At 37.4% G+C, this 16,584-nt stretch overlaps 1 protein-coding gene across 1 annotated transcript in view; it reads left to right on the forward strand.

Annotated features, from left to right (window-relative positions):
- Positions 1-2,156: 2,156 nt before the first annotated feature.
- LOC129243048 (uncharacterized) overlaps positions 2,157-16,584 on the forward strand; it is a 51,570-nt gene continuing 37,142 nt past the window's right edge. Inside the window, exon 1 of the mRNA XM_054880123.1 lies at positions 2,157-2,222. Coding sequence (XP_054736098.1) covers positions 2,157-2,222 — 66 coding nt within the window. The remainder of the gene's footprint in view (positions 2,223-16,584) is intronic.

A 16,584-nucleotide genomic window follows, 5' to 3' on the forward strand; every position in this document is an offset into this window, starting at 1 on the left:
TAACAACAACACTAACGGTGCAAAGTGAACATACCTACATATGCATGTAGAGCGGCTGTGTGCGTGCGATAGGGATGCTGACTGTCAGTGTCACAGCAGCATTTTAATCATGTGCTTGTAATTGTATATGTATGTGGAAGTAAAAGTGGTGGCAGCATCCGCCGAATCCGCTTTAACGTTCGTTTCAACGCTCAACGTGCGCATTTGTCGTTTAGTCGTCGTGGACTGCTGCGCGAGTAGAGCTAGAATAAGTGAAATTGTTCAGAAGAAAATATTGCATACTTTTGAGAGTTATTGTTATGTAGAAAATGAGTAGGTAAAAAATTAAAGCACATAAAATTCAGCGCTAAGTAAAGTATGAAAAGTTCGGTAAATTAAACAAAAAGTGCAAAATTTGGTTTACTGAAAAGAAAAATAGAAAAGTCACCCAGAAGTAAATGTAGAAATGTTAATGTAAAAAGTTCCGAATTATATTATATTTAAGGTGAAAAGATTGAAATACAGTAATATCAGCAGCAGCAGTAGCACACAAATTGTAATACAGCGTCTGGAATGCGACTAAAAACTTCTAGAAAATTTCACAAACCTTTAGACAATTTTTGAAAATTGCTGCACAAAAATTCCTTCGCTGCCATTTGCCAGGATCTTTGCAGATTTTGTCTGAAATTGTGCGAAGAAAGTTGGTACGTGCCAATATTAAATTTTGTAGCTGTTTTAATAGATATAATAAAGAACGCCTGAGTCAAAGTGTACGAAAAATTTAGTATTTAATTTGTATATTTGCTTGAAGAGTAAATCTTATATTTACGCAGCAAAATTCGCATATAATATATGGAAATGGAATCGAAAGACGTGTAAAGTATATATTATTCAAAGGTAGTCGTTGAAGTTTTCGCATTCGTCGTATATTCGTGTAACAGAACAACAGTCTATGTGAATGTGATAGTGTGCTTGACTTTTCTCTCTACAAATTATATTCGTTGTAAGCGACAAAGCATTAGATTAGAAAGTGGAATTCGTGAAAAAACAAGCACTAAAAGTTGGTAAAAAGTGAAAATATTTTTGTGCATGCTTATGCTTGAGTTGAGACACACAAACACATATACACTAAGGAATGAATGTAAAATTGATATCTTACTCCGATTTTAAAAGTTGTGGAAAGAAAAAATTCTAAAAGGAAATGTAAAGAAAACTGCTTAAATTTATATATATATTTAAAGCAGCCGCAAGGTACGAAATAATTATGTTCTTGCTGATAATAATAAAGTACATTAAAGCACAAAGCAAAATTGCAAAGTTTTGAAAACACCCAAAAATTCGGCAGTTGTCGCAGTCGAGGAGAAAACTGACGCAGCAGTAGCAGCGGCCGCGACAAAAGCACCAACAATTTTAAAAATCAAAGGAACTTGACGAAGCACTAGAAAAGAAAAAGCAATACAATAAACACAAACACATGTCCTGTGAGTCAAAGAGAGCGAATAATTAAAAGGCTTACACAAGAGAAGAAAGAAAAAGAAGAGAAAGTTCCCAGCAGTTCAGCATCCCCAGCACTGAAAATTGAATGAAGCAGCATCAATGTGGAGCAGTCAAAACTAATAAATACGTATACATATATGTATGTATAAAATCGTGAATGTATGCGAACATCAAAATAAACAAAATTTTACAGTTGAGTTCCCAAAGCGACAACGCGTGCAAACTACAGTATCCCAAAATCATCTGTAGTTAAAGAGTGGCATTCATTTGAGCACATCCAACATTTAGCTCACTTTTAAACGCGAAACGCTTGTCGACAACAATATATGTATATCAATCGTATATATATATATATATTAAAATAAAGAAACAAACAATAAATAGTTTAAAAACTCCGCGAGCTCCACCAAAAAAAGGATAAAAAGTAATTGATGTGACCTATTTCAATAAACTACCTTACATATCCGTTTTCAAACAGGGAAGGCGTGTATGCCCAAATTGAGAATACAAGTTGTTTTAATTGGTAGGCGTGCATGTATGTATGTGTAATTTGAGTCTCTAATCATCTGCCGACCATTGCCAGAATTCTATTACAACGGCCAAGCAACATTGTTTTGCTGAACGTTAAGGCTTCGAAGTAGTTTCTTCAGAAAGGTAAAACACCTTTAGTACTCCTAAAAATGGGCGCCAAGGAGAGTGTTGAAGCAGCCGCGAAAATGAATGCAGACGGTTGGGGTCACGTAGAGGTATGTAGCAATGCATTTATTAAATTTTTGAATTGTTTGCGCTTATGAAGTCTCTCGTGTATAACAAAATCATCAAACAAATCTCTTATGTTTTGTGTAATTAAAACCATTGACGTTCAAGTTTTGCCGATTACGGACTATTTCCGGTTCTTTGCACCAGAATGGTCTTGATTTTGTCCGAACGAGTCTTATAGTTTGCGTGATTTAATTTAGCTTGGATCAGTGATATCAAACCGTTTTCTTTATTTAATTCACATCACAAACTCAAGCCCAGAATGGCTGGCAGTAAGAACTTGAAAAACTATCCATACCAAAAAACATTTCTTAATATTAAATACCATTGTGGGTAGGTTACAAAATATTTAAAAACATTTTCAGTATTCTATCGGCCGGTTTGATATAATTCTCTGAATTATGGTATTACAAATGTTGGTTGTATAGCATCGAGGTTGATGTAGGCATATTTTATACTAATATATGCTTTCGTGAATCTTAAGAAATTCTTGATGTTAAGTAGGTTGGCGGGCTAAATGAGTGAACATCAATAACCAGTGAGTGAAAGTGAATTTCAAAATACCAGAAAATTTTACATTATATTAGTTAGTTTTTTCCTCCTCAAAACTAGTAAAACAAATTACTTAAAATTAGATAAACGGAAACAGTAATGCACCCTATGTTCAGAAAGTACCGGGAATGTGTAAATAAAACAAAACAGAGTTAAATTTCAGGCAAATTTATTTTATCTCCTTCAAAATATGATCCGTCTGAACCAACACACATGTGCCAACGTTTAACCCAGTCCTCCAACCCTGGTAGGCCGACGAAGGGATGACCTTCAGCTCCTGTAGCAGGGGGGAGGACCACACTTTTATTACCGCAGTCAGAGGAAAGATGCTTGAACTCTCTCTGGCTTCTTCCACACTGTTAAACCGAATCTCCGATTGAAGGGTGCTAAGAGCTCACTCCTTCTCGGATCATGGGATAAATATTGCAGAAATCTGCTGAACCTACTTCCCGAAACAGCAGTAGAAAACTTAGATCTCTCAGAAGGGGCGATCGACAAATTGGTAGAGATTTTCACCTCAGCTTGCAACAGTGCCCTTGAGAGCTCTTGCCCACTTAGAACTCTCCCTAGGCGGAAAAAACGGCTTTGGTGGGCAACTGAACTATCTAAGCTTAGGGCTTCCTGTCGACGCCTATTTAATAGGGCTAAAATAATTGAGTCTCCCTCGGGATGGGAACTGTATGAGGTAGGGATATTGGGCGATGAGAGGCAAGGAATCACTAAAGTTATTTCTCGACGCCCATTTTCCGACGAACCCAGCATCTAGCATCACCGGCCTTGGAAGCACACTAAGCTGTATTCGGAGTTGTGGTTGGTTGTTGGATAAGCGCCGCCTGGCTTGGGTTATTGACTTCTTTAGGCCTTTCAAAGTCGCCTGGTCTTGACGGCATCATACCTGACTAAGTGCGGAAATTTTGCGGAGGGATCATGCCGTTTGGTTGAGCCCTATCTATGCGTACTGCATGCTTGGAGACAGGGCCTGGTGAATTTTTTCAACGATGGATTGAAGTTGAAAGGAAAGGTTGGCGGAGGAAAGGTCTGCGAGAAGCTCTCTGTCAGACTCAAATTTAAATTCAAATGCGTACTAACTGGCAAGAAAGTAACTATTTACTCCGATAGCCAAGCCGTGATTTGAGCCCTCGGGTCAATAATGCGATTACATGAATTCTTTGACACAAGGCTTATCTGGGTTCCTGATCACAGCGACATTGCCGAAAACTGTGAGGCGTATAAGCTGGCAAGACATGAGGCATGTAAGTGGATTTCCTCGCTAAGGGAGACGATTGGGATCCCCGATATCTTCATTTGCGTCATCTGTATTGAGGATTAGGTGGAATCACCTCAGCACCTTCTTCTTAACATCCTTACTCTCGCGGGGCTAAGATGTAGGTATCTTGGCTCTTACTTCTTTGTTATGCCTGCTGCTATAGCAGGCCTTACCATTAAAAATTTGATGAACTTAATTAGCAGCATACAACGGTTAACGCAACCACAACACAGTCATCGTTCATAATCCACATATATTTACTAAGCCTGTCCCACTAACCACCCCACCCTCATCTCTCCGCCCTCTATTTTCGTCCCATCAGCCTTACTTCACCTTACTTCCTTTACAATGGTATTACAAAGGATGAATTCGATTTCGTCGTCCAAGTGTGCCCACTCCTTGGAAAACTATTTTAACTTAACCTAACTTGCTTTTATAAATGACTTTGAATTGTCGACACATTCGGACCATTATTCCATAAAAAAATCATGAATTTTGCGATATGCTTTTATTAAAGATTGACCATTTTCATAATGAGTTTCAATATTTTAAACGCGTTGTTCTGCCTTGTAAGATTGTACATTTGGCAAGTAGACAGATTTTGGCGTTTAATTATATCAGTCAACGACATAAAGAAGGCATTATTCGCTACTGACATCTAGCCGTCTTTTGAAAATTTATAACCGTGAAATAGTACTTCCCACGAATGAAAAAATCGATATATGTCCGATTTAACTCAGTAGTAGTAAACCTATGTATCACTATCCCGCCAGCATCCTTTCAAAGGATCCCAAAATTTAAGTTAAGACATTAGAAAAGTTATCTGAGTTCTATAAAATTAGATGGCATAGACATAAGATTAAATGTGTGTGAAGAAATGTTAAAACTTTTCGCACTGTCTATTAGATTACACCAAAAGAATGAATATATGATTGAAGAAGAAATGACAAATTATGGATTACTGGTCAATAATACAATACAAAAAATATTTTGGAAAACCGGACAGAAATACTGTGCATGAACCGTATTTACAATACAAATAAAAAATAATTTTTCAAAAATTTTTCTTGCAACAACCGTTTTCGGACGACCTGCACGAAATTCATCCTTCAAGGATCGACGCCCACATTTGAGCTCAGTGTACGAGTACCATCGTTTCACAGTGGCTAAATGTGATCAATACCACCAAAAGTCGAAGTAAGTTGATCGATGGACTCTTGTCTCGATAATCCACGTCAAAAATCGAAATTTTCCCTTGTTAATTCCATCTTTTGGGCGAGATGCATTTTTTAATCACTGAAAAAAGAACAAATAAAGCTCGTAAGCTAAAAAGTACCAAACTTTTTGTTAAAAGAGACTAAAGTGAATCTTCTACTACATTCCATGCAACTGGAATTTAAGTTCCAAAATGGATATGTCACAATTTGCCAAACAACTAGTCGTGAAAAGGAAAATACGAAGCAAAGCAAAAGTTCACAAAAAAGTAATCTAGAATGACAACACACAAGCTTCCACGTCAAGATGCAGAAAGGAATAACAAGTAACAACTATACTACTTGTTGTTCTTGTAGTTGTCCAGCAGGCACAGATATACAAGCGTAGATGTCAACTAAATTGTGAAAAACTCGCTTGCTGGCAAAAGAACAAGAAGGAAGTACTCGTGCATTAACAACCGTGTTGAGCAACAGCAACAATGATTCATTGATGGAGAGACAGGGGCATGCATCTGCAAATGTCACAACTAATAACACCTTGGTATTCTGTGAAATGCTACGTCGACTGAGTTGAAAGAACTGTAAAGGAAAACCATTTTTTTTTTTACATACGCCACTAAAACAAGAGAGCAACTGCATAAGTAACTAATAGAAACAATAAAGGAATTACCTAGCACAAAGGAGTTAAATTAAAAGTACGAATAATATTGCCGTAAAAAGGCCAAAGCATGGAATAGAAGGCTACGAAATTTTTCTTTGGTAATTTTCTTGTACCTTATGCGCGAGAAGTAAATTGAAATATATTTAATTTAAGACAATTAAATTATTTGAATATACGTTTAAAAGTCATATTTAAGGCCGCTAAATTAATTGCTTGTGCATGAGGATAAAAAATCACCTTGCTGCCTGATAAGACACTTAATATATCATACACATACAAGATGAAGTCCAAAATATATAAGACTGAGGTAAAATAGAAACGACTGAAGCTTTGTTCTGTTCGAGTTTATTTATTCAAAATATCCTCTCTGGCCTCGACACACTGTTTCGCGCGATCTAAAAGCTTTTCGAAAGAGTGTTTCAAGTCATTGACCGGAATGTCCTTCAGGATGTCGAGACAAGCCTTTTGCATGGCGTCTACGAACACAAACCGTTTTCGTTTCATGGCCACATACAATTTTCCGAATAGGTAGAAGTCACAGGAAGCCATATAAGGTGAATACGGCGAGTGATTGGTGGTTAAAATGCGATTTCTAGTCAAAAAATCAGTCACAAGAGTGAATCGATGAGATGATGCATCATCATGCAATAAGCGCCAGCTTCCTCCTTTACGGTATTCAGGGCGAATTGGACGAATGCGATGCAACAAACGGAAAATGATAGAAAAATACATTGACAGTTTGGCCCGTTGGCACTTCCTTTGGAATCGTAGAAACAAATGAGCATCGTCTTGATTTTTTTCTTCTCCAAACGCGATGTTTTGGGTGGTGGCTCGCCTAGGATCTTCCATTCGGCACTTTGATGCTTAGTTTCAGATTCTTAGGAAACCCCATATTTCACCACCAGTTACAATGTTGTAAAGGAAGTTCTCGTCTTTTCTCGCCTTTTAATGAAATATTTCGAAGGTTGAATTCTGAGCAATTTTTGGTCCTCAGTTAACTTGTACGGAATGAAACGTGCACAGACCTTTTGTAAGTCCAAATGACCAGTTAAAATGCAGTAAATCGATGTTTTGAAGATTTTCAACTTTGATTCCATGAATTTCAACGATGATTTCGGTTCATTTTTGATAAATTTAAGAACAGTTTCGATGCATTTTTCGGCGATACTACTTTTGGGCATGAACTCTGGCACGAGATAGACAATCATCGCCATAAACTTCTTCATTAATTAAAATGTTTCGGTAAACGTTTTACCGCTTTTGAAACCAAATTTGATATTAGCTCTTTGTTCGAAACTCATTTTTGTACCGATAACACAAACATACTGACACTTTAGACGCAATAACTTCACTTCCACTGAACCGAATATCACCAAGCTTTTACTGGAAGTTAGCTAGGGATGTAACTTCCAACGCATTAACTCATTAAAAAGATGGCGCTATCAAACACACTTTTATGGGGCCAGTCTTGTTTGTTTCGCACTTCACCTTGTATCTATGTAAATTAAGGCTAGTATTAACTTCACAGCCGAAAAATTTCGCCGGCGACATGCACTTGGCTTGCCGTGAAATGTTGCTAGCAACATTGATTGTCTAGTGAGAAGAAACCTAAAATTTATTAGATTCCCTCCACTGAAAAAGTTTGGTAAGAAAAGTGTTTTTAAACAAGTTAAACACAATTAAACGCACTGGTATATTGATAAAAAATATATTCATTATATACAATAAATATTATACATATCGAGCAAAGAATTTGTCTTAAATTTTGTGTTTTGAACGCGATTTCATGTGCCGAATCGTTGGAAATGTTGCAGAAAGCCTATGGCGATTGTGCTTTATCAAAAACACGGGTCTACGAGTCGTATAAGGCTTTTGCAGAGGGCCGAAAAGTCGTGGAAGATTTGACCCGATCTAGTCGCCCATCAACGTCTTCAACGGATGAAAACGTCGAAAAAGTCAAGGAAATAGTAATTGAAAGCCATCATTTAAGTTTGAGGGAGGTAGCTCGAGACCTTAGCGTGTCTTACGAATCAATTCGCAACATTTTACACCATCAATAGGGCATGAGACGCGTGGCTGTCGACTCGTTCCAAGGGAGTTGAATTTCTTTTTAAAAAATTCATCGGAAGAAGGTGGCTGAAGACATGCTTGAGCAAGTCAATTCGGGTCCAACGTTTATCCAGAGCATCATAACAAGTGATGAGACGTGGGTACACAAGTACGAGGGATGCCTTTTATATGTCGGGATTAGAGAACAAAAACAAAATTTAATCATCGAAAATCACTTTATTGTTTTTCAAAATATTCTCCATGAAGATCTATACACTTTTGCATGCGTTTGAACAAATTGTCGAAGCACTTTTGCCACTCTGAATAAGGTACCTCCAAAACATGCATTCTGAATGCCGCAACCGCTTCTTCAGGTGTCGAAAAACGTTGACCTCTCAGTTTGTTTTTTACGTACGGGAATAAAAAGAAGTCATTCGGTGCCAAGTCAGGACTATACGGCGGATGACCCATTAATTCGATGTTTTGGGTGCTCAAAAATGCAGTTGTTTGAGCCGATGTGTGAGAGCTCGCATTGTCCTGGTGAAGAGTGATCCGTCCTTGGTGATTGGTTTTTCTAATTTCTTGGAAGACAACTGGCAAACAAATGGTTGTGTACCACTCAGAATTTACTGTTCTGCGTTGTTCTAGTGGTACGGTTGCGACATGTCCAGTTTTTCCGAAAAAACAGGCGACCATTTGCTTAGAAGTGCTTCGTGCGCGAACAACTTTTGTTGGATTTGGCTCATCTTGAAACACCCATACAGTCGACTGCTGTTTACTTTCGGGCTCATACGCGTAAATCTATGATTCACCACCTGTCACGATGTCATAGACGTGTTTCGAAGCCCCGCGATCGTATTTTTTGAGCATTTCCTTCGACCAATCGACACGAGCCTTTTTTTGAGCGATTGACAAATTGTGTGGGATCCAACGCGAACAAATTTTTTTGACAGTCAAATGTTTATGCAATATTGAATGTATGCTAGTCCCACTAATGCCTAAGATTGTCTCAATCTCACGATAGGTCACATGACGATCTTGCAATATCAGTTCGCGCACAGCATCAATGGTTTTCGGAACAACAACTGATTTTGGACGACCTTCACGAAATTCGTCCTGGAGTGAACTACGACCACGATTGAATTCATCATACCATCGATAAACACTGGTCCTTGATGGAGCTTCATCGCCAAAAAATGAATTAAGTTCATCCATACAATGTTGCTGAGTTAATCCATGTCGAAAGTTGTAAAAAATAATGGCACGAAAATGTTCACGATTTAATTCCATTTTTGGACCGAGATGAATCTTTTAAGTTACTGTAAACAACACAAATAGCGCTGGTATTTCAAAACGTTCTGAGTATTGCAACACCAGGGTTGCCAAATCCCGACGTATAAAAGGCACCCCTCGTAGATATATCAATCATCGAAAGTTTAATTTAGAAGACAAAGTGATTATATAAAGATAACAAATGATGAACCAACTCTTTTTATGTATAACCGAAAAATATGATTACACTTTCATATTCATTAATTTATGTACATGCATACATACATACATACATATATGCGAACGAGAATTTATTTGAATATTTTACGAGTCTTCAGTTATGACTATTTAATTTAGGCAAATCCTTTTACATTTGCAATTAAATGGAAAGGAACAGCGTAAAATTGGAAAGCAAATGGAAAAACCCATTCTAACAGAATTTATTGCAACGGTGTAAAATGAAATTGGTGTGTGATGTTTCATGAAAAACTCAGGTACACCACTGTACGTCATTGTTTTTGTGGTTATGGGGAGCAAGAAGGCTTTCCTAGTGCTGTGAGTTTTGCTCAAATGTAGTGCCACCAGGTCAACACAATGTCAGCAATACAAGTTTTGAAGATTGCAAAAGTTGTTGCTGCAAATCTACCTTTCGTGGCATTAGCGGTTTTGTATTGCTCCTGCCGTACCACACAGTCAGTAGCTTGCATTTTCAAATAATTCGCCTAAAAAAAGTGCACAAAGAAAAAAGATTTTAAGTGAATGTAACTGGGTCAAAGTACACCGAACCTTTTGAAACGTTGTGAATGTGTGTGTGTGTGTGTCAGTTGGGAAACGTTTCACTAATTTAACTGAATAAATAAAAAAATAGTTCCAAAGGCAGATTGTGGTTGAATTGGGGTAAAGTTTGTAAAGTGAGTTTGATTTCTTTTAAATTAAATGATTGAATTTGAAATTTATTCCGCAAACTAATTTTTGACTTTGTATCTGCCACTTTTGCGAAAGTAAATTATTGTGTTGACTTCTGAGTAAGCAAGTATTTGTGGGTAGTTAGAAAATTGCTAATAAATTGATGCTAAAAGTTAGTTCTTGTCACTGCCAAAATAGCATAGGTTAAGTTAGGTTATAGTTGATACAGTAAATACCAAGTGGTGCCGCGCTATTAATTTTTTATATTTTATTAAAGCAGGGGGAGGTATAGGCATTAAGTGAATATTAAAATATTTTATTTTCTGCTCAAAATTTCAATTTCATGCTTCTTAAATTTATTTGAATTTTAATCAGATTAAGCCCCCTTTATTCTAGGTTAATTAAGCTTTTTTCTGGCGCTGGTTGTGATTCCATAGGCTGTGTGCATGAAAATTAGACGGTAAGAATTAATAATTTTTTGGACGGAACTTTTAGTTGTAAAACTTTTTCACATTTAAAAAACAAAAAAAAACAAAAAAAAAACAAATACAGATGTATATTAAAAGAAAGAAATAATTAAATGAGGAAGATATTTATTTATTTCTTTTATTTTATTTTGTTTATTTATTAATTTAGTCACGCATACCAATGACTTAGCCAAGCATAACAATGGTTTTCCTTAAGGAGTTACATGGGTTTCGTTGGTTAAAAAAATCGATTTATTTGTTTTTGGCTTATTAAATTCTACAACATCCCAGGAATATTATCCTAAATTTTCTAGTCGATCCCAATAATAAATTCGGAGATACAGCCTTTGGAATGTGTGCGCTCCAAGCCACTTTTATTGTTACTCAAAACTTTAAACACGTTTTTCTCGTTTTCCTGGGTTGTCAAATGTTCTCGAAAACTATTCAACCGATCTTGATGGAATTTTACACAGGTGTTCGAAATACAATTTACTCGTGCTTGAACGAAGGATTTTTTTTTTTTTCAATTACAACTATTTAAAAAAAAAACAAAATGTCAAGGAAATTTGACCGAAATTTTCATTTTTTTGCAAAAATGTCTGCCAAAATTCCATTTTTTACTTTTTTTCTTTCCTTCGTTCAAGCACGAGTTTATGGTCTTAACTAAAGCACTAATTTTTGTTTTTTCATTTTTGATGAGCCTGTCAGAAGTTATGCTGACAACGCGGACGCACCTTTTTTCGAGGGGTCACAAGATATGACGTCACAACGGAGGAGTTTTAATTTTTTGTTTTTTGAAAATTTCAGAAATTATTCTTTAAACATGTACCTATAAGACAGAAAAAAGTTTGAATTAAATAAATAATTTTTTACATAGAAAAAAAAATATTGAAAATAGGCCTTGTTTTACCCGACGAAACCCTTAAAACTAAGTAACATATTTAAAACTTAAAGCAGCAATTTAATCCGAGTAAATGAGATTTACGAAATGCTCAACAAACTTAATACTTTGAAAATGTTTTTGTACCCTACGATCAATCGTTTTCCCTAAGGTCTGAAGTGGCAGACAGAAAAAGAAGTGGTCGTCATCACATAGTTCGAAGAAAAACAGAAAATCACGTTCAGGGAAATAAATGATTTACCATTCCAAGACTAATTAGAGATAATCTCCTCATGGCCATGGTTGCTCAGCTGGCCATTTTTCGACAACACGCTTGAAGAATATTAGACTCAACAGATGCAAGCAAATATTATTTTCACATATGAGAAAATGTTCAATGTTGACGATATTTTTAATAAGCAAAAAGACCAAATCTATGCTAAAACTTCTAAAGACGCAAAAATGTTGTTTCAAGTGTTCAGTGCGGTCACCATTCTGCCTCCATAATGGTTTGGTGGGGAGTGTCTTGCAAAGGCTTTACATCTCTTCATTTCGACGTAAAAAGGGTTAAGACCAGGGAAAAAGTGTATCAGAGGGATGTCATAGAAGGTGTGGTGAAGCAGTGGAGCAGTACTCTCTTCAATGGAGGACGGTGGATCTTCCGCTCCAGACCATAAGGCAAAAACCACCCAGAAGTGGCTAAAAAACAATATTCCTGGGTTCATAGCCACAGAAGATTGGCCGTGGTCAGAATTGGAGAACATGGCCAGCCGAAGACTTAGCAGAAATTTGGAGAGTCTCAAACAATCTTTGATGCGAGCAGCGACGTCAATATCCATGGAAACTGAGCGTGCTGCAATAGCTGGCCTAATTTTTCGAAAGCATGTGTAATGAAAATTTAAAAATTTGTTTTGTATAATATTTACATGATTAAATAAAACTAGTTTGATTAAAAAAAGTGAACTTATGGCAGTACAGACTAGCAAGTACAGCGCTCAGACACAATTAAGTCCATTGCACTGCACTCGGGTTCTCTTTTCAATTTACTTTAAATCTACTCGACCTCCGAAGAAATCTGGGTAGATCTTGTGGTGCCAAGGAGCCAAGGTGGTCGCTTCTTAACACATCAGTGCCAAAGAGCTCAAGCCTGATTCGAGCGAAGGCTGGCCAGACGCACAGAAAGTGGTCCGCCGTCTCATCCTCCTCTCCACATGTGCTTGCCCATAGAAAGCGGCCCATCATCAGTCCAACCAGCTGCCTGCAGTCCCCTCTGCTTAGTGACAGGAGGAACTGCGAAAGTCGATCGGACACGACAGGTAGCATCAGTTTTGCCCATCGGCTGCCCCTCTCAGCCTGCCAAGCTCGCTTGTGGGTTAGAGTATCCCGTTTGCTAATCGTGGCTTTTATGGCTGCAAAAGGAAGTGCCAAAACGGGCTAAGGAAGTTGGCATCAGGATATTATGTCTGCCGACATAGTTTAACCTAGATTTACAGTACTCAATTACCCCTGAAGTGGTTGAAGAGCTGTCCAAGGCCATGAGCGCAGCTTTGCTGTCGCTGTAGACACATACAGATCTGCCTCTCTATATGTTTTCCGCAACAAAGTTCATCGCTTCTTGAATAGCATACACCTCCGCTTTAAACACAGATGCATGCATTCCAAAAGCGAAGTGTAGCTTTGTCCCGCTGGATTACACGTAGACACCAGAGCCGGAACCGTTTTCGGACCTGTAGGCATCCGTGAAAATGCGAGAACAGTTTTTGCCGGGCTCATTTTCTGAGTTTGACCACCGTTGAGCCTCTGGCGGCACCACACTCTATCTCTTGTCAAGTACGATTCTGGATGGCATGGAGTCACGGGGCATAGCGAGGAACGTTGGGTCGATAAATAATCGTTGGGTCTTAATAAATAAAATATAATAATATATAATATAAAATTGCAGTTGACGTTTAATTAGTATGACATCCTTGCATATTTGTATTCAATCTAACCACCACAGCGTCGTCTATGGTTTTAAGTAAAATGTCAAGAATAAATAAAGCTCAGTTCGCAATTGAGCTGCATTTGGAATACATCAAAATTAGACAATAAGATTGAAGGAGAGGCCTTGTCAAAAGCTTTCGAAAAATTGACATATATTGCAGAAAAGCAGTTGCACGAACTCCGAGATGGATGCCAAATGAGTAACATTATAGCGGCGACAGAACTTCATATTACTCTTTAGTTCTTAGATTTTTAGTTCAATGCAAATACGCAAATAGGACACAACAATTATTCAAATAAAGATAAATACAATTTCGTGTATGCCAAAGCCTAAAATACTATAATAATAACGCAACTCAACGCGCAAATGCTTCTGTCATCAAAAAAAAAAAAAAAAAATTAAGCCAGTCGTTGTTTGAAAAAGAACCATCACTTGTTGCCAAAATATAGATAATGACAGCATTTGAAAAATTTAATGTATAGGTTAAGTGGAAGATTATGACTTTTTATGCGTCCCGCACAAATCAGCCAAAATTAGATTCATCGTTGGATAGGCCATTCCGATAGCCAATTTTTATAAGCTTTTGCTGTACTATTTCCGAATTGAAGATGTTTCTGTTAGCAGCTTACATCGCATTTGTTTATGTAACCCATTTTTTTGATATTTTCGTATCCTGCCTTGTACCAATAAACTCCATTTTATTAAATTCTTTTCCGATCCCTCTTTTAAATATAGGTACAACTACGTACACATATCCATTAATTCGTCCTTCTAGAGCAACGGGACCTTCGCCCACGAAAGAAATTATCGCAAATAAAGCAAACAAATGGCTTTGAAGCCCTTCGACCCTTTCATATATATTATCCACATACTTTCACTTATTATTGGTTTTGTTGTTGTACTCAACGCGAAGCTAGCTCAAAAATTGGCACTTAAGACAAATTGCTTGCCCTTTTTCCTCTCGAGCTTCCAAACATACATACACACATATTATTTATACTATTTCATATGCATAGGTTCAGTCGTGATGTTGTTCATCATCGCCTGAAGCGCATTTTGTCAGCTTTCAGGTCTCAATTCACCAGCTCATTTGACAGCAGCCCTGAGCTGCACTAACAATTGCTTATCAACTTTCTTTCGCATGATGTGCCACACGACGGCAGTGACAGCGATGGGGCATAAAATGCGCACTCACCCCTTGAAATTATATTTTATTCATGACAAAATCTACTTCACTCCATTTCACAGCTGCCTCGTCGGTTCTAACCCATTGCAGTGATGGTTACTCACGGCTCTGCTCATTTACGGAGCTCTTTTCACTTCAGTGTTTAACTACGCCACAATTTACTAGTTCTTCTTTTCCCATACTTTCCCTAGCCTTGCAGACGTTTTGCTGGTGGCACAAGGTTATTCCCTTGTTCACCGCCTCTGTTGCTTCTGCTGGCCCGTTGAAGTGCTTGCTCCTTTTCAAGTTGGCAGTTCGTGACATTAAACTGACATTTTACTACCGCACTTTGCCGTCATCATGCTATACCCCCATGTCTTATACACTCTCCTGCCGTGCACGTACGCTGCTCGTTTAGTCGTTATGCCTTTGCTCCGGATCCTCACTGCAGTTGTGGAATTTTTCGCTTTACTTCCACTTATATAATAAATATAATAATTGTTGCTTGCACATCTACGAAGGCCGCCAGTTGGTTCGGCTCGTTGTCTTGTAATTAAAAAATTCTGCCAACATTATGCCGTCTTAAGTCATCGTGAGCTATATACTTTCGCCTCAGCATGCCTTCACTTGAAAAACTTTTAACGGTCTTGTGGACATCTGAAAGTCAACGACTGCCAAATTTAGTTCACCAATGGAAATTTAATGTCAGAATCAAAATTAAATAGTTTTGTGACAAGAAAGAGCGCTCTGGCCTGGATGAAAAGAAAAATCTGAAGTGAATTCAATTAACGATATGCAATTCCACAATTATCCTCTTTTAATTATTAATTATTAATCTTCGTACACAATTTTAGCCATATTTAGGTGCTAAAGCAATACAAGCGAAGTATTGATCTGACATCTGCTGCAACGCTCCGCATGTTTGTGGAAAAACAAAAAAATTGTATTCCACTCTTTACGAGCATAGAAAACTGATTTTCCGGAAAATTAGTTAGGTTTGGTGTCCACCCGTATAAAGAGGAACATTTAGATTTGAACATACGGTGAATTTTCAAATTTCGCGGGGTACGTACAATCGTATCAATGGAAGAGTCCAGGAGGGCCAAGAGTCAATAGTAGAAAATCGCCGAAAACGCAAAACACTTGTCTTATTTATGCTTCTCGCAAACAAACTAAATATGCAATATTGCTAAAACCGTCAACATATCTTCGAGACAAAAAAGTGTTCCAACATAAAAAAATAATAAAAAATAAACGAAAGTCGTCGAAGGTACGTAGCCCGTGAAATTTGAAACCTTCGCCTTATTTTTTGAGCACACCTCGTATGCGACAATTGTGGATGTATGTATGTGTATATGGCAGGCTCAGGCCAAGTTTTTCTATTGCTCTAGTTTGGGTATTTCTGGCACAGCTAATCTATAAAGCCTGAGCTGAGATGAGCCTGTAAATTATATCAGCCATTTCCGACAGTGGGATAAATGCAACAGCTTTCAACATATCTCGTGAGGTTGCAAGGTTTAGCAAAGCCATTCGCATTCTCGATAGCTGGTGAGTAATAAATAATAAATCTATAATAAAATAAATAATGAAATTATAAGAATGGATAATAGATTAAAAAGTCAGTCTTGCAGGTCAGCCCTCATGTTTTGCTTTTATTTTTCTGTGTGCCTTGAGATAGTTCTTCAACTGAAGATTAATGTATGAAAATATTTAGATTTTAGAGATTTATTTAGTGCCATTTATTGTGCATCAAAACAAAGTACTCTTCTGTGACATTTGTGAACGCACAAAAAGTTTCGCCTTATCAAGAAATTCGTTAAAACACTCAACAGTGGGGCATCGGTATTTGACTCGAAGTATCTTGCATAGAAATCAAGAATGGTATATTTGGGCATGATGTTTCATAATTAATATATAGGTATATACAATATA

The sequence above is a fragment of the Anastrepha obliqua genome, chromosome 3 (genome assembly GCF_027943255.1).
Source record: "Anastrepha obliqua isolate idAnaObli1 chromosome 3, idAnaObli1_1.0, whole genome shotgun sequence".
Taxonomy (NCBI): Eukaryota; Metazoa; Arthropoda; class Insecta; order Diptera; family Tephritidae; genus Anastrepha; species Anastrepha obliqua.